Source organism: Arvicanthis niloticus, chromosome 8 (assembly GCF_011762505.2).
Source record: "Arvicanthis niloticus isolate mArvNil1 chromosome 8, mArvNil1.pat.X, whole genome shotgun sequence".
Classification (NCBI taxonomy): Eukaryota; Metazoa; Chordata; class Mammalia; order Rodentia; family Muridae; genus Arvicanthis; species Arvicanthis niloticus.
This window is the reverse complement of record NC_047665.1, coordinates 83,348,072-83,367,095: the sequence shown is the minus strand read 5'-3', so window position 1 is coordinate 83,367,095 and position 19,024 is coordinate 83,348,072. Positions and strand designations below refer to the sequence as shown.

General features: G+C 42.3%; 1 protein-coding gene across 3 annotated transcripts in view; it reads right to left on the bottom strand.

The window, feature by feature from the left end:
- The window catches only part of Herpud2 (HERPUD family member 2), a 40,454-nt gene extending 32,396 nt beyond the window's left edge, over positions 1–8,058 (bottom strand). For 2 of the 3 annotated variants that reach the window (XM_034510242.2, XM_034510243.2), the window contains exon 1: positions 7,744–8,058. In XM_034510242.2, coding sequence (XP_034366133.1) covers positions 7,744–7,890 — 147 coding nt within the window. In that variant the 5' untranslated portion in view covers positions 7,891–8,058. Of the gene's footprint in view, positions 1–7,055; positions 7,166–7,743 lie in introns of those variants that run through there. The other variant, XM_076939714.1, reaches the window with a different exon arrangement.
- Positions 8,059–19,024: the final 10,966 nt, after the last annotated feature.

Genomic DNA, 19,024 nt, shown 5'->3' with positions numbered 1-19,024 from the left:
GCATAACCAATCCCTCATTGATCTTGCCTTCTATATACAACTGGCATCAGATCTGTTATGAATATCCGCTCAGATCTACCGCTTACCTATTTCTACCGGCCAATGCCCCAATACAAATCATTCTCTTTTGACTATGCTTTTCCAACAGCCTCTCAGCTCATTTTCTTGCATCCACTCTGACCCATTCTAAAATACATGGAATTTAATTCTAATTCAGAAAACCCATTTGTTATTATTGTGTGTGAGTTCATGAGGGTGGGATCTCAATAGGAATTTACCTTGAACAAATGATATAACTTCATTTATTCATCTTTTTCCTTGATTGAAAACCCACTTCTCTGAAGTGTGAATATGATCAAAACATATTTGTAATAGCAAATTTTAAAATGGGGGAAGGGAGAAAATCTACCTTCTCTACTAGTTAAGAGAGTGATGCTAGTGTCTGCAACAAAGCCCCAGACCTCAGTACCTTAACACACTAAAAATGAACTTTGCACTTTAATTTTAAGAGAGTCAGTATTAGCAAGTCAGAAGTACTGAACTGTTTCTATGGCTCTGCAGCACAAATTCAATAAAACCATCACTGGTAGCAACACCATTCTTCTTGGTATTCACTCCTACAACCAACAGTCAGCCAATCCCATCAGTACACTTCTTCACTAAGTCTTTCCTAAATAAAGTAGTCAGGTATGGCAGAGCAGGGCTAGATAACTAACAAGGTGGGAAGATCCTGGTGGGTCTCTCAGGAACCTAGAGGCAGAGCTATTGTACTCAAACATCTGATAAACCAGCTGGGCAAAAAACTGTGACCCACGTAATGGACAAAAATGAAAGCAAGAAACCTGATGGAATATTTACACTTACACACACACACACACACACACACACACACACAAACTACTACTCTGGAGAAGGTAAAAAAAAAAAGAGGTTTTAACAGAGATAGATCTGAACCACAGCCCAAGTATATAAGACAGAAGCTCCTGAGCTCGGAATTCTAGACTTCACCCTATGTGCTCACACTGAACTTGGCTACATTGACCAGCCAGTAAACCTAGAAATCCTCCTGTCTCTGACTTGCCACAGCTAAGATTACAGGCATGTGTGACTCTCTGCCCAGCTTTTATAAATATCTTGGCTTGAATTTGAAATGTCCCTGAAGATCAATGCATTGGATTAGTTGTCAGCTGATGGGGCTTCTGGGAAGTGATTGGTTTGTGAAAATTCTGATAGACTAATCTACTAATAGAGTCAAATTGATGGCTTTACTGAGATACAACGGAAAGTAGGATGTGGCACATCATCTGGACAAAGGTCTCTCAGGGTGGGTGCCCTGGAATGCTGTGTATCTATCTGATGGTCTTTTCTGACCTTCCTGGGCACATATGGTGCACAAACATACATGGGGGAAAACACTCATACATAAAAACCTAGAAAATTAAAATATTCACGACAGCCTGGCATACATGAATTTATAAAACCAACTATATTTTCATACTTATGCATGTATGTATATGTATATAGATAGGCAGATAGAGGACTAAATCGGTCTCTAATGTCAAACTCAGGAAAATCCCCACACATTTGCCCTCAAATGTGGGTCCTAGCCTATAATACATACATATACATATGTTAATAGGTATCACTGTAGGTATAGTATAAAATTTTAAAGAGACCAAGAAAGCTATAACTAATAAGGAATGATAGAATGTGGGCAAAAGAATGGCCATTTTAGAGGCTGGAGAGATGGCTCAGTGGTTAAGAGCATTGACTGTTCTTCCAGAGGTCCTGAGTTCAATTCCCAGCAACCACATGGTGGCTCACAACCATCTGTAATGGGATCTGATGCTGCCTTCTTCTGGCATGCAGGTATACACAGAGCACTCATATGTTAAAGTAAATAAGTCTTTTTAAAAAAAATGGTCATTTTATCTGTATAGTAGTTTAACGAGATGTATAGAGTTTGTGACTGGGCAAGTGTTTGTGTAATCCTTCTATTTATAAGTTAGTCAGAATAAAGTGAGTTATTTTTAAAAAGATCCTGTCTCCACAAAAAAGAAAAACAGAAGAAAAAAAAAAAAAAAAAAGTCCAACAACCCTCTGTACTGAAAAGCCATACCCCCATTATACTGAACTTTGGCATAATCAAATCCACATAATTTCAAACTTTAAAACACGTGAATTCTTAAAATAATATACTGATTCAATTAAAATAATCTACAACTAACTGCTAAGTTCTAGTAAGTAGCATGCAAGTACTTTAAAAATAGAAACTATTACATTTCATTTCCCACACAGCTCAGTCATGAGTGTTAGACGGCTTTAAAGAGCTAAATACAAGGAGGCACACAAAATACAGATTCTGTGAAAAATGAATTTTAAAAACTTTTAAACATGCCTCTCCAATTAAATTCACTCAGACTAAAGCCCTGGGGAATTTAGAAATACTGTTTAAATGGAAGTATGAAACAGCCTCCAGCCCCTATCTCCTTCTAGCAACAAACTGCATACAGCATCTTCAGAAAATACATTATCTGGAATTCTAAAAGAATATGCCCTGATTAAAGGTTCCTACCAGGTATATATACAACAGAGAATGGCAAAGTACAAAGATTAATACATAGTAAGGAGTCAGACCAAAGCAATATGTCCTGCAGTCTTAAAACATTGTTTCCACATTTTTTTCTATAGTTCTGTCAGAATAAACAGTAATAACCACACAGTAAGCGATTAGGTGCTAGCACAATACGCTATGCTACTCCACTATGTAGTTTTTAGGTGTTACAGCATCCAAGTATGTATCTTCTTCTTATATTAAAAAAAAACTTTATGCATGGGTATTTTGCCTTCATGTATGCCTACGTACCACGTGTCTGACTTATATGCCCACAGACCCCAGAAGAGAACATCAAATCCCTGGAAATAGAGTTTGAGACATTTGTGAGCTGCCATGTTGGTGTTGATAATTGAACCCAGATCCTCTGCAAGAGAAAAAAAGTGCTCTTAAACCGCTGAGCCATCTCTCTAGCCCCATACATCTTTTAAAGTTCAATTCATTGTTTTCTGTGTATAGATATATGACTGATAGTCAAGTGACATGGCAGCCTTCATGTCATTGTATATAGCCATATGTTGGGAGTAGGGCAGGCAAGGGGGGGGCAGTGCACGTGTGTGTACGTGTGTGTGTGTGTGTGTGTGTGTGTGTGTGTGTGTGTCTGGCTAAGGACCTTGCCTTGTAAGTCAAACCAAGTTGTGTTCAAATCCAAGTTCTACTTGAGTTCTATGACCTTAGGCAAAAGAATCATCAAGTCTGTTTCCCCACCTATAAAAGAGCTAACATCACAAGATGTCTTCCACAAATAAACATTACAGAGCACACCAAGTATTTAGTAGCTTACTTAGTTTAAATGGCAGTTTAAAATCAGAGCAATTAAATAAAACCATTTTAGACAAACCAGGATTACACACAGAGAAATTTAAACTAAAACCTCTAGAACCACCACCCAAAGGTATTAATGTATTATTAAACAAAATTTTACATTTTATTTTCCCAAGAAAAAGATATGAGGATAAGACTACAAAACACTGAAATAAATTTTAATCGGCAGCATTAAAAACTCCAAACTTCTATTTTTCATCTTCACATTAAATCTGAGAGTACCATTTGCTCACAAAGTGTTTTTTAAAATCTAACCCATACTGATAGACGACATGAAACCCTCTTAAATTTATTAAAATCATATAAAATAACTGTCTTATGATGTAAAAAGTATTCATGTATGTGGATTCTATGAAGTGGTCAAGCAACTATATTTTTTAAATGAGCTAAGTAAGGTAATAGGGAATTATAAATAGCAAACTAAAAAGCTACAAAAACACACTATTTCCACAGAAGAAAATTTTCCTTCTTTCTGGGTTGCAGAATGTTAAATTCTCAGAACAGAACCAATGCACTTGGTTCTATTCTTGCTTCTCTGATTCCAATAGAACATTAAAGTAAAAGAACAGCTTGAAAAGACAGCACAAGCCTCCTGAGCCAATTAGGGAAGACAGAAGACCTACATACTGAAAGTGATTTTGTACCACCATAAACAGCAAAGACAGAGGTAAGTGCCCAGAGGTGAGACACACAATCACAAGGCATTTTGACACCAAGCACTGGAAAGGTTTGTCTTCAACATCAAATTCAGGGTAGGTCAACTCCATCTCTAGCTGTTTGCAAATAAGAACAAACAATAAGTAAGGAGTGATGGAAAGTGCCTAACTGGACTTAGGTAAATTTTATGTATTTTTAATTATTATTGAATAGTATATTCTACTGACCAATGCAAAATTCAACAATTCTGGTGCTTATATATCTAATAACTAAGTCCAAGTTCAGACTAGAACCCAACACTCAAGAAACAGTAACCTTTTGACAGGTATTTTCAACATCTTGTAGCAATTACTGAAATTTAAGAATGATTATTTCACACTTCAGGCCAATTTTAGGACTGAAAAACTAAATCCATAAGTAACAGCAAATGTCCTATTAAAATATACTTTATAATTATCTAAAACACTATGAACATGAACTGGTGCTTCCCAATCCCTAAACCAATTACCAATATCTTTGGAAGTTAACTGAGTTCCAAGAGCTCAATTTCACATAGGAAGTTTTCAATGATTTATAAACACTTCTCACATATGTAAGACAAATGTCTAAATTCTTAACTAGAATATATCTTCCCCTCCATGCCCACTAAATATCTAGTCTTTTTACTTATAGCTGTATTGCTAAATTATTACAGTAATATAAAGTATAGGGTCATTAGTGCAACAGTAACTCTAAAAGAATGGTAGTTGTTGGTGGGATGGATAGGGGAAAAGGAAAAAGGGGGAGGAAAAAGAGAGGAAGGAGGAGGAGGAAGAGGAGGAGCAATAGCAGCAGGGTAGGGTCATGTACAGCTATAATATAACTTGGGAAACTAAGATGGGGGAATCGCTTGAGCCCAGGAATTTGAGATCATGGGGTACAACACAGTAAGACCTTGACTCAGAAGGAAGGTGAAGCATGCACACATGTGCACACACATGTAGGATACAATACTTTAAAAAATTAAAAAGCCAGTGTGAGTCATTGTGGGCAGTCATATGAATCTAAATTCCTTTTATAATCTTATCTACAAAATGTTTGGATTCTAAATAACCCTACAAAGACCACATCTATGACTCCAAATTTCTAGAGCTGATGTCTTCTATAGCTACATGGTACCACTACAGTTACTCAACAACTGTGATACTGCAATGTAATCTCAAGTGATAAGTCAGAACAGAAACCTGTCAAGTCCAATAATTACACAAAGTTTTCAACCTAGAAATGAACTTGACAAGATATTACAATCTCCTCAGAAAACTTTCTGGAGAGATGTTACAAGGTTAAGTCATTAATGATAGTATGTGGTGCAGCCTCCAAAAGAATCTCCAGTGTGTCTATGAGGCAGACAAGTCAGAAGAGACAGTCTAGCAAGTGACCTCAGGCAGGAGTGTCCCAGCAGCAGCAACAGTGCTCCACCTGTGCAAGGGAAAACCTCCAGCCTCAAGAAGGCTTATCCCACGGCACATAAGACAAAAAGTCTTCACATTTCTATCTTACATGTTGCTTTTGTTTTGAAGGGAAAAGTTTTTAGAATATTATTAAATTTGTTTAGGTTTGGAGGACAGGATCATGTTAGCCTCAAACTAAAATGACTCTAAAATGCTGATCCTCAGCTTCTAGCTCAAGTGCTGTCTTAGTCAGGGTTTCTATTCCTGCACAAACACCATGACCAAGAAGCAAGTTGGGGAGGAAAGGGTTTATTCAGCTTGCACTTCCACACTGTTCATCACCAAAGCAAGTCAGGACTGGAACTCAAGGAGGTCAGGAAGCAGGAGCTGATGCAGAGGCCACAGAGGGATGTTACTAACTAGCTTGCTCTCTTATAGAACACAAGGCTACCAGCCCAAGGATGGCACCACCCCCAATGGGCCCTCCCTCCTTAATCACTAATGGAGAAAATGCCTTACAGCTGGATCTCATGGAGGTATGTTCTCAACTGAAGCTCCTTTCTCTGTGACAACTCCAGCTTGTGTCAAGTTGACACATAAAACCAGCTAGTACAAGTGCTAAGATTACACATTAGGCTTAATGCAAATTCCTGATCCACACACTGAAGACCAAGAGTCTTAACTGTGTAATAGTATAACACATAGATCTAACCCAAGTACATACATGTGTATACAGGCTTAAAATGTACTTTAGTATTTTATGGTCTATATACACTGTATGGTATATATCACATATATGGTATATATGATGTATATACTATAAAGGTGTATATAGACTTAAGAATGTACTTTAAAATTCTGGGCTGTGTTTCCACAGTTTTGTGGAAATCTAAGCCTTTCAAGTACAACTATTCTTGCAAGGTGCTTTCTATTTTTAAAATGTGGGAAATCAAAAATGTATAATAGAAAATTATCATAGAGCTCAGTTTCTTTGTGAATTGTTATCCTCACTGTGTAAATCTCAACTTTCAAACTTAGGCTTTGAATAAGCAAAAGCTCTAAATCTGTAAGTACTTTTTTTCAACTAATTAAGTAACTTAGTGTTCCCCCACATACTAAAAATATTTGTCACAAATTCAGCTAATGCCAAATAAGATATATATATAAACCCTACAGCTTCTGCAATAAGCCAATCCAGTGGTTATTCCAGAAGTCTAAATCTTAATACTCCAACAGACAAGGTTCTAACTCATAAACATCTTACTTAAGTTACTGATCAAGCATCTTCCAAACTTCAGAGCACAGAACAGGCCTAAAAAGCAGTTTGTGCACCACCAACCAGCTGGTGGTAAATACGTCAAAATATTTCCCACCTTAAATACAAGACTCTTTATTATCTTAAAATAAGATTTAGGAGCTGAATACTAGATATTTAAAAATGAAGATGTTATACAATACGGAATATGAAAGTCTCACTTTAATATCCTCTATATGACATACTTCTCCAAACTATTCCAAAACTTACTAACCAGATCCCTTCAGATCTGAATGAAGGGAGAAATGGCTCCATTCTTGTTATCTTTCCAATACCAAGATATAGTTAGAACTGGAAACAAAGCCACACTGATTTGAGACAAACAGATGATATAACAAAAAACAAAACAAGCATAAAATGACTGGGGTATGTGGAAGGACTGCACTTGTCTCAGTGTCTGTATCCTCTTCAGGAGACGTGGGAGGTGGGAGGTGGGAAAAAAAGTGAATTTGCAACTTAAAACCAGTGCAATAAAGTGATGGTTAAAGTACAATTTTCGCTAAGTCACAAACTTTTTCCAAGAGGAAAAAAATTCTCTTCACCACGAACAAGTTTCCGAGCCTAGAAAGCAACCAAAGTTCTAATATGAACAGCGATTCTTTATCTGAAAAACAAAAATAGCATCTGACATTCACATTTGATGACTTTAAGTTCCATGGAAGATGGTCCCTTTGCAGTAACTGCAAATTCTTGTCTCTTGGTATTTCTGTATACTCACTAATTAACTGAACCTCATTAGGAAGATAATGATGGATCACTCAGGAGACACCCGTAACCTCAGAACCAAAAGTATTTCGAGTGAAGACCTATTTGATTGCCGAGGAAGGGGCAAGCTGGGAGAAGGGAGGTACCAGGTTCACGGGGCAGCAGGTCAGAACAGATGCGTCCAGTTTTACACTTACTGGTTTGCTAGGGTACACGTTAGATAGATGCGTTTTTAGTTTCCCCACGGTCCAGTTCAAGAAGCAGCTAATAGTCTGGTCACTGTATTTCTGATTCGGTGCTTTAATGATGAGAGTCACAGGAATCTCCATCCCACTTTGGTCCATGGTGCTCTCGAAGTCGGACGGTCTAGAGGCGCTGCAGCTAAACCCAGCGGGCGGACACGGCTGGGATGGGGACCGAAGTGAGTTCTCAATATTCCGGGTCCAAATCAGTCACAAGCACATCGGGCGATACGAAGGCCATTGCCGGTACCAACGATGGACGGTGGCGGTGGTGGCGGCAAGCTCTGGGTGCCGGGCCGGGTGCGCAGCTGTCCCCGCCAGGTCTGGGCTCCGCCAGGCTCCGGGACTGCGGAGGAAGGCGGGCAGACGACCCGGGGAGGCCGCGAAGGGGAGGCCGCGGCGGTCCGCTCAGCGCCCCGCCCCTGCGGCGACCCCCGAGCTGAAACGCAACAAGGCCCCACGCGAGCACCCGCGCAGCCTGGGCGGCTGAGGGGCGGCGGCCGCAGAGCGAGCCTGGGAGGAGGAAGGCGGTGGCGGGGAGCGAGCCTGGAAGGGGGGGTGGGAACGGCCGCAGAACGAGCTTGAAGAAAAGACGGCGGCCGGAGAGCAAGCTTGAGACCAGCAAGGCCGCGGCCGAGAGCGAGCCTTAGGAAAGCAAGGCTGCGGCTCAGAGCGGAGCGAGCCTGAGGGAAGGAAGGCCGGCCCAGCGCCGCGCCTCCGCGGGCCGCTCCCTTCCTGCTCCGCGGCGCTCGCCCCCTGGGTCTCGCGGGGCGGCGCGGTGGCTGTGGGTGACGGGCCGCAAGCGCGGCCGGCCCTCCGGAATGCGGCTAGGCCGTCTCCGCAGGCGCGGCCCGGCGGCAGGTGGCAGGCAGGAGGAGGGCGGGGCCTGCGCCGCGGCGCCGCGCGAGCTCCCGAGGTGGTGGTTGTGCGGAGGGTCGGGGTCCCGGGTAAACCGGAAGGCGCGGGGCGGAAGTGCGTCACCCGAGGCCCTCCCTTTCTCCTGGCCCGGTCAGCCCCGCCCGCGAAGCCTTCTGGGCCGCTGAGAGGCCAGCGGGGCACCCAGTCTCTACCGAGGCGCCACCACTGCCGTAGCTGGCATTAGCGTACCCCGCCTCCACCACACCCCCCGAAAGTGTAGGAAGTGCATCGTTCCACGAGCTGGCTCGGCCACGTTAATAATGAATGTATCTTTACTGATGCCGAGTCAGACTTAGGCTCTAATTTTTCTGGGTGTCAGCTGACTACAAAACAGTGCCACGTGTCCCCTAAGGAGCTCAGGCTGAGCCAGGGCTTTGGAGCTGTGGCTGCCTGTCCTACTGCAAGCCGATGAGTAAGTGAGCTGGGAGTGTAAAGCCAGACATCTGGAATACGGCTGTCTCTCAAATCTCCGGCTGCCCCAGTTCCCTTAATTCTCACAAAATGTGACAAGTTCTTAACGCCACCTGAGTTCAGTACAGCGGTGCGTGACGGTGGATGATAGTGTTCGGTTCCTGGCTTGCAGTTTACACTTGGCAATGCAAGGGTGACTCCACCGTTGCTCCCTGTCCCGTGCGTTTTTTGCACTGGTTTAAGGATCTCAACAAGAAAGTTTGTTAGATGTGCGTTTTTATGACTTCAGGCTTCCATTTGGAGGGAGGGGTTTTCAGGAGCTGGTCTCTTCTCTGTCCTGTCCTGTCCTGTCCCGTCCGCTCTCGTCCCCTCCCCTTCCCTTCCCTCTCCCTTCCCCCTCCCCTCCCCTCCCCTCCCTTACCCTCTGTAATTAAAAGGGCAGAATCCTAAAGCAGTGGTTCTCAACCTGTGGGTCGTGACCCCTTTCGTAGTCACTGCTTAGTAGATGTTTACATTGTGATTCGTAACAATAGCAAAATTACAGTTAATGAAGTAGCAGCAATAATTCTATGGTTGGGGATCACCACAACACGAGGAACTGTATTAAAGGGTGGCAGCATTAGGAAGGTTGAGAAATCCTGCTCTACACCTTCCTTCACTGTACAACCTTGTATTTATGTTAGGATACCCTAAATGTCATAGGCCGTACTGTCTTAAATTTTATTCTTTAGTAAGACTGAAGTCCCTATTTCCAGTCACCGTGACCATAACCCCCCTGAGACTCAAGGTTTTCTATAAGGCTGTTCATTATCAAAGTCACTCCCATGGGACCTTAATTCCACAGGATAAAAACCGTTTTTCAGGCTTTCTTAAAGCTAGTGGCTATTGGACTTTGAGTAGCTTATATGCTCATGACTTACATGAAGCAACAAAGAAGAAGGAAAAGAGAAAAAGACAGAACAAATAAAGGAGGCTGGGTTTTTATGACACTATGATCTATCTTCACAAGATTGTTTCATGTCAGAATCCTGTTTAACCCAAGCCCTCCCTATAACCCCTCCAGCCAGTCCTGTAGCTCCTGTCATGTGACACAAGCTTCCAGGAATCCTTTACAGCTGATGTAACCTTCTCATGCAGCACTATAAAGTGTGCATTAGCCATAAAATGTTCATAATTACTAAGACATTTCACAATGGTAAATAGAGTCCATCCAAGGTTTACTAGTGGGAGACAAAAACATTAAAACAAAGTGATCAAGAAATTAAAATATCCGGGATAATTTTAAACCTTATAACCTCTTGTATTAAAGGGGGGTCCCTAAAAATAATTTTGCTCCTATTGAACTGGGGCACATTATGCGAATATTCTATTTTATTAAAACATGTAGATATAGAATAATATTGGAAATAGTGTTCTCTGTAATATTGGTACTATTTGGCTTTGAATTAGGGATGACTAAGTGGTAGCAGTTGGTGAAGGGTTTCCATGGCACTGATATGTGGCAGATAAATTTGAAAATGAAAAGAACAGTTGTATGTGTCACATATAATTTGTTATTAAAGACATTCTAAGAAAAACAGTTGTTTTTCAGTTATTTGTGGGTTTTGGTAGGTTTTGCTTTATTATTGTCCCCATTGCTCTCTTAAGAGTACAGTGGTAACAGATAATGAAATATTTGTGATTGTTGGTGAATCTTCTTCAACAATATTAAGTTTTCTGAACACATACGCTAGTGATTCAGGATGACTTTTGTCCATGGTGTAGTGCTTATTTAGAAAAATAAAGTAAAAGAAAATTATTTTTAGATAACAAAAAAGTAATTTCCCGTATTTGTGGAATTTGCTTACTTCTGGCTCTTTTTTAATCAGCGAGGTGGGGGGAAAGGCAGCAGGAAAAAAAAGCATATACTGGTTCATTCTGTGAGATTCTAGCTTCTTATAAAAATTAAACAAAATCTAGGCACTTTATCTGAAATTTGAAGTACCTTCTAGGAATCTAAAATATCAGGATGTTGTTGGTTGGCCTTTGGCTGGTGGGTTGATACATTTGTAACCATCTTGGGACAAAAGCCTCTGTCAAGTCATTTTGCAATTGCAGATTTGAAAGGTGATACTGGCCATCTGGCTTCTGATTCTTCCATTTTCTTTCACCACCTTTGACTTTTTTTTTTTATGATGTCATGCCACAAACTAATCAATCAAATGTAGTGCAATTAAAAAAAAAAAAAAAAAAAAAAAGGCCGGGCGGTGGTGGCACACGCCTTTAATCCCAGCACTTGGGAAGCAGAGGCAGGCGGATTTCTGAGTTCGAGGCCAGCCTGGTCTACAAAGTGAGTTCCAGGACAGCCAGGGCTACACAGAGAAACCCTGTCTCAAAAAAAAAAAAAAAAAAAAAAAAAAACTGAACACCTGTAGTACTGGAAGCCTATGAAAATTAGCTCACTTCATCACTTATTTTTTTAAAAAATCTTAATTGGTCTTAGATGTTTGATTATAAAGCATCTTTTAGAAAATGGAAAGAGCTGTCCCAGTGGTACATACCTATAGTCCGAGCTATAAAGCTGAGACTGAAACAGGAGGATCCGTAGAGCTCAAGAGTCCAAGACCAATCTGAGCAACTTAACAAGGCACCATCTGTGGTGGTTTGAATAGGCTTGGCCCTGGGAGTTGGCACTATTAGGAGGTGTGGCTTCGTTAGAGTAGGTTAACTTTGTTGAAAGAATTGTGTCACTGTGTGGGTGGGCTTTGAGACCCTCCCCCTAGCTGCCTGGAGACAGTCTGGTCCTGACTTCCTTTTAATTAAGATATAAAACTTATGGCTCCTCCAGCACCATGTCTGTCTGGACACTACCATGCTTTCTGCCAAAATGACAATGGACTGAACCTCTGAACCTATAAGCCAGCCCCTACTAATCATTGTTCTTTATAAAACTTGCATTGGTCATGGTGTCTATTCACAGCAATGGAAACCCTAAGATACCATCTCAAAAAACGTAGAAAAAAAAAAGAAAACCTTTTCAGAAACATGTTAGAAGAAGCTAGATAAACATGTTAGAAACCTTTTAAATCCTACAGTCACTCTTCCCATATTTCTGAAGTGTTCCGCACCCCTTCCGAGTCCCCTGGCCAGCAAGAGAGACACGGGAGGCAGTGTTCGGGTAGTTACTACAGCGAGCCTTTATTCTCGTATCAGCTGAAGTGGAAGATCCCAAGCCCGGAAAAGGCACTGCTTATATGCACCCTAGAGTGGCGTGTTCACTTCTGATTGGCTGTTCATTCGTCACCCCATATTACGCCCCGGGATGGGCAGTGACTTGGCGCGCTTCTCCTCTTGCACCTGCGCAGTTTAGTTGTTTACTTGTGGGAGCACCGGATGCCAGCGCCATCTTGTAATGACGAATGTTGTCACTGCTCGCCACGGCTCCCTACATCTCCCCCTTTCTATTTTATTAAGATGGAACAGCCTTTTGCCTATCAAGCGCGGCACCAACTCAGTGAGGGAAAGCAGAGGCCTGATCCCCTGTGCAAAATGAGATATTGTAATGGGTTTCTTCTCTTGTCGTCATGCAATGAGTAATACTTCCCATACCCATCTTGATGCCTTTTGACGGGGAAAGGGAGCCTCCACCCTGGGACACTACTAGGGGAGGAGGTTTCTTGGCATCAAACCTTTGTGCAATCAGGCATACTTTCGGGAAATCTATCCATATTCGTGGAACATTCCCTGTCGAGTACCCACTCGCAAACACCTCTAAATATTCAGGTACCACAGTTATTCAGGCAAGGGCTGGCTAGACATAGACCTCTCATCGACCCAGTGCAATGGGCTGAACCCTTGGGGTGCATCAACTGAGGGTCTCAGTCATCAGTTACTTTCTTAGCATAGATAGCCAAATTTCAGGGGAAGATCCTTGTTCCAAGGCTACGAGTGCTTGAGTGACCTTGTCACATTTTTGTTGGGCTCTGAGCTTGCAGACCAACCATAACATGAACACTAATCCACAACATAGGGCTGTACCAAACAGGCCTATCCCCACCCTTTCCTTAAAGAAAGAAAAGGCAGAAGAAATTCATGAAGAAATTCCTTTAACGATGGAGGGATCCAGGCGGATGGAGTTGACAAGAATAATTTCTCTGCGAAGTTGTTCAAGAAGATTACCAAAATTTTCAGACCAATTTCCTGAAAGATATAAGGACAATTTACGTGAGAGATTGGCTGCTTTTGTAAAGTTTTTGTATTGAATGTTGGTAATACACAAAGCTCCAAATTTCCTTTCACAGCCAATTTGTGTCAACTGAAATAAGATATCCAGTCTTTCCTCAACCAAATCTAATCTCTGATTGAGTATCATAATACCTCCTTTCAATTCTGCTGTGGAGGAAGAGTAGGTAGCCATTGCCTGGCTCTTTCTGCCAAATATTGACAAATTTAGTGGTTTGTACTTGGTGAAACATGGCAATAGCTCCAACAGTAGCACCGTCTGCTCCAAGCATAATAGCTGTGACAATGGCTGCCGTTATATCAAAATCTCTCTTCTGTCGAAATAAAGTCAAGGTCCCAGACGTCTGAACGGGGATAGGGATCCATTGTGGTATTCTGGCTATTAGGGCCTGCTTATAGACAAGAGCAGACTAGCACTGGGACATAAAGCAAGTTACATTGGTACAAGTATTAAAGGAGTGGTTGGATAAAATGAAAAGAAATGGAGGATACACACAAACTGGAGTGAGGCATTAATTCACTCGGTATAGTTAAAGGTATAGGAGAAATTCTGTTTAGCAGAAGCGGCGCCTTTTAAGAAGGCAAGGGCATAGGTTTTGGAAAAGCAGATAGGATAGCCCATCTAAATTCACTATATATACTAGGAACCCAAGCTTGGAGAATCCATGTAGCGATCAAAAGCATTCGTAGGGGAACCAGCTGAGGAATCATCGTCCACAACTGTGAGGTGTCACTTCAGGCGTTCTGGCAACCAAAACGGGTTGTCTTCTTCCTGTGGAAAAACACAAACCGCTCCCCAGTCAAAACATCCTTCCATTTTATCATTTCTTTTGGCCTAGTTGGTTCCAGGCAATGGCTATCAGCCGCCGTGTTGCCCTGACTGTCCAAATTCAAAAAATTAAGAGTAAAAAGTGCCATAGAGACAATAACCCATGGCACTGTGGGCAGAGCTTCCTCAACTTCTCCTTTTTGTTTTATCAAATAAGTTTTAAGGGTACGATGAGCACGCTCAATGATGCCCTGTCCTTGAGGGTTGTAAGGAAGACGCGTCAGGTGTGTCACCTCCATTTGGTGACAAAATTGTCCAAACTTTTGAGAAGTGTAGGCTGGTCCATTGTCAGTTTTAAGGATTTTAGGCTTTCCCCAGGCACTCCAAGCCTCAAGACAATGTTGAATAACACGGGCCGCCTTTTCTCCAGTCAATAGAGAGGCGAACATAACTCCAGAACAGGTATCAATGGAGACATGCAAATATTGTAATTTGCCAAAGGATGGGATGTGGGTAACATCCATTTGCCAAATCTGTAATGGCCTAATTCCCCGAGGGTTAATTCCGGTATGGGGAACAGGTAGGAATTGACAGCAGTTTTGGCATTGAGTCACGATATCTGTAGCCTCTTTTCTTTTCTTTTTTTTTTTTTTTTTTTAATTATTAGATATTTTATTTACACTTCAGATGCCATCCCCTTTCCCCATTCCCCCCCCCTTAGAAAACCCCTATCCTATGCCCCTTTTTCCTTTTTGCATTTATACATTTTTTAAAATAATGTTAATCATAAGTGTTATAAGTTTGGAATTGTTCAATCAGAGGTGTAACCCACTGACCGACCTAGATATAACAACTATCTTTGACTGGTGGAGATACATGAATATCTGCCTCCCTCTCTCCCCCCTCTTTCTCTCTTTCATCACCTAGCTTCTCCTCTCCTTCTTCTCCTCCTCTTCTTACTCCTTTTCTTCCTCTCAGTACTCCTCCTACCTTAGCTCCTCCTACACATCACCCTTCCTGTTAAAATGAAACTTTTCTCTCAAAATACAACTAGAGCATAATTATGCCAATTTGTAGCAGTGAGGTACAAGATAGTCCTAATACCCAGTCCATCATTTTGTTGACTAACCAGCACCTCTGTCATCTATCCTAACTAAAACATTTAGTTCTGAACCTGGCTTTAGGATGAATGTCAGCTGACGACCATCCACTCAAATCTTTTCTCTTACGGTAAATAGCTATAAGTTTTCAACCCCGTCAGAAATCCAGAATGACTGAGTTAACTATAATTGTGGGAAGCACAAAGCATAGCTTCTAAACTTAGCCAATTTATAGAGACCTCTGAACACCTGAAAAGCCCCTATACTACCGAACGTTGGAGCATCAAATCTTCAGCCTTCTGGCCCAGAATCATCTGACAGACCTTAGTGATGCAGGATTATTAAGGACTGATTACTCTGTCTAGGCAGATATAATCAGTCGACTATTCTGCATGTGTGTCCTTTTCTGGACAGTAATTTGTCTGTAGATGGAGAGAGGCAATTCTTGCCTAGTGGCTGTTACCACACAACTGGAGTAACTCCAAGGATGCTCAATTTCTTCTTAGAATCCACAACAGGAAGCTGTCAGGAGCAGACAGGTCTCTAATCAATATGAACATTAATATATAAATATTTGTAGCATCAGTTCTATGGACTTCTGATGTTTTGAAAACCAACTATCCATGTAAGGTAACCTGGACTGTTTTCTGTTAACTCCTCTCAGCTATTTCTAAGTAAAATATGGAAAGCACCCTAACAATAAACTCAAAAATATGAATTTGCTATAGTCCCTTAACTCATAGGTTAACCATTCCAAATCAGTTAAAAAAGTTAAAAAAGGGCTGGGTCTAGGCATTGTATTCCTAAATGTGTTATACAGGCACAATGCCCATGAGTGTATCAATATTCATCTCATTTTTATATTAATAAGAGGCTCGTACCAATGAAAACCTTAAATTTGAGATCAAAGTAAATTTTGTACCATTTAAGAAATTATAACTTCATCTTGATAATAATTATACAGATTTTTACCAGTAGGTTATGGCTATGTAGTAAGTCCTAGCTAATCCCCCCTGTTCCAACAAAACCACTACTTGTCCCTAGAAAGACAGACCATTATTAACCACATTAGTCCCCAAGCTCAGGGAATAGGGGCGCTGACTCTTCTTTAACTTCTTCAAGCTGATTAAGGGCGTTGAGATTTTAGAAGAGGGGTGAGGGGGATAGTAAGTTGATAAGCCTCTGATGCTGTGTCTTCACTGAATCCAGATGGAATTCCAGGACATCAGAGGTTTGGGCAGGTCTGCTCAGTATGCTTGATGAGTAGATACACCAAGGCTGTGTATTCTGCAATATACAATTCTCAGAACAAGTTTTAGTATCAAGAAAAAAAAAAAATTCCCACCCCCAGGGTGCTGACATTTTTTCTTAAAGATGTTGGTTCTGAAGACTTTTTTTTTCCCCGCTTCTTAAAATTGGTTGTAGTATTTACGTTTCAGATTTTATCCCCTTAGCCTACTTCCTCCCACCACCCAGAAACCTATCCCATCCCCCTCCTCATGCTTCTATGAGGCAGTGACCACACCTACCCCCCTCACTATCCCCCTCCCCGTCCTCACATCCCCCCCCCACTGTGTGTTTATTCATTCATTTTTCATTCATTTTTTTTTTATGGGACCAAGAAACTCCTCTCCCACCTATGTCTGACAGGGCCATCCTCCCCTACATATACCTCTGGAGTCTTGGGTCCCTCCCTATGTGTTCCCAGGCTGGTGGTTTAGACCCTGGGGGGCTCTGGTTGTTTGGTATTGTTGCTTACCACCTGGGGTCAATAACCCTTTCTGCTCCTTCAGTCCTCTCACTAAGTTCTCCATTGGGAAACCACTGATCATAACAGTGGTTAATTGTGAACATTGTCCTCTGAGTGTTTTAGTCTTTGGCTGACCTCTAAGGAGACAGCTATATCATGTTCCTCACATTATGCACTTCCAGCCATCCACAACAGTGTTTAGATTAGGTGTCTAGCCTCTTTTCTAGTGATGTTAAATCGACATCGTAGCGTCTCAGGTGTCACATGAAACCTTTTATGAAAGGCTTTAGCCAAATCCAATTTTTGCAAAAGGGCAATTGCAATCAACTTTGTGGCTCGATCTGCCAGGTCATTTCCACAGGACATAGGTCCCGGTAAGCCTGAGTGAGCCCTAATATGAGTTATAAAGACAGGGAATCTTCGCTTAGCCAGGGTAAGCTGAATCTTTTGAAAAAGTTCTACAAGTCTGCTAGATGTCTTAATTAACCCAGCAACTTCTAATGCTTTTACTGCATTAACCACATAGAAGGAATCTGAAACAATATTTAAGGGACCTGGAAAGATTTCCAGAACCTCTGTTTCTAAATTTGCTGCTGCAAGTCAGGCATTAGTAAGGGGACCTCCCAAGCCGCGACAGGCTCTCAACCAGTCTTGTAACCCTATGTTCCTACGAGGGGCAATGACTGTGTGGCATTCCGCTGTAGCATTTTCAAAAACCATTTGTTCTATCAATGGCATCACCTGTTCTGGGTCACCAAAAATCCTACCCGCTGCCTCGGTCATTCGGGCCACAAAATCAGAAAAAGACTCATTAGATGTCTGAATTATCTTGGACAAATAAAGGTTACTGCCTTCCTTCCTAGGGAGAGACTTCCATGCCTTTATTGCAGCTGATGCTATCTGTGCGTAGACCTGCCAGGGATGAGTGGTCTGGTCATTCGAGTGTATGCCAACTCCAGCCAGCATGTCAAAAGTCCATAATTGTTGACCCTCAATGCTTGCATTAGCTCTGGCTTGTGCTTGTAACTGCTCATGCCAAAGCGCTTTCCATTCCAAATATTGGCCCATATTGGTAAGTACCGCCTTTACTGTGTCCTGCCAGTCTCCTGGCATCATAGCAGCTGCACTTAATCTCTCCACTTGGGATATGGTAAAATTAGCCCCAATTCCATATGCACGTACTACCTCAGCTAATTCTTTGACCTGCCTATACTCTACTGGGGCATGAACACGGGCTCCCTCTGCCCCTTCAAAGACCGGGAATGCCAGCTGTAGCTGTCTCCTATCTCCTGGGCTGAGAAATGAATTAGAGACGCTGCCCGGGGCGTAGGTCGGAGGCAAGGGTGGGGCCAAGGGACTCAAGGTCTTTCTTAGTCTTATCTCAGGACGGTTATTTTTTGGTCCATATCTGTTTTGTTCATAGGCAGCTGCCTCTTCCTCTAGGCTTTCTTCCTCTCCTTGCGTTAGATCTTCTTCGGAGCTGCTAAGGTCTATGGCGGCAAGCTCCTTAATGGGGTAAAGGGGGCTCCTTTTGACCTCCACTCTCTCTTCACCAGCCGGTGAAGGGTCCTTATTCTTAACAGGCCCTGCAGTGGCCTCAGTTTCTTTTGAGTACTCTCCCTTTTTACCAGACTCCTGGGTCTGCTTCTTTTGTCCAGGCCTTCTTGCCTGCTTCCCTTTCCCAGGCTCCTTGGCCTTATCTTTTTCCCAGGCTCCTTGGCCTGATGCCGGCTAACAAGCTCTGTTTCTGATACACTGGAGTGGACCTCTTCTAAAACCTCTTGACTTGCATTAATAGCTGTGCTGCAAGCTGGATCCTCACAACACAAATAAGCTAAAAGCAAAAGCAACACAAACAAACGGCCAACTAGTGCAGCGGCAGCAATGGGTGAAAATCCGCTCGAAACCAAGGCTTCCACCCCAAACATACCTCTCAGAGACATACCTCGATCCTGTAGTCTTTTAACCCGCCCCGAGTCTCAGGGGGGTCTCCGCGGCGCCTTGAAGCTCCCGGGTTTTGGCACCAGATGTTCCGCACCCCTTCTGAGTCCCCTCACCAGCAAGAGA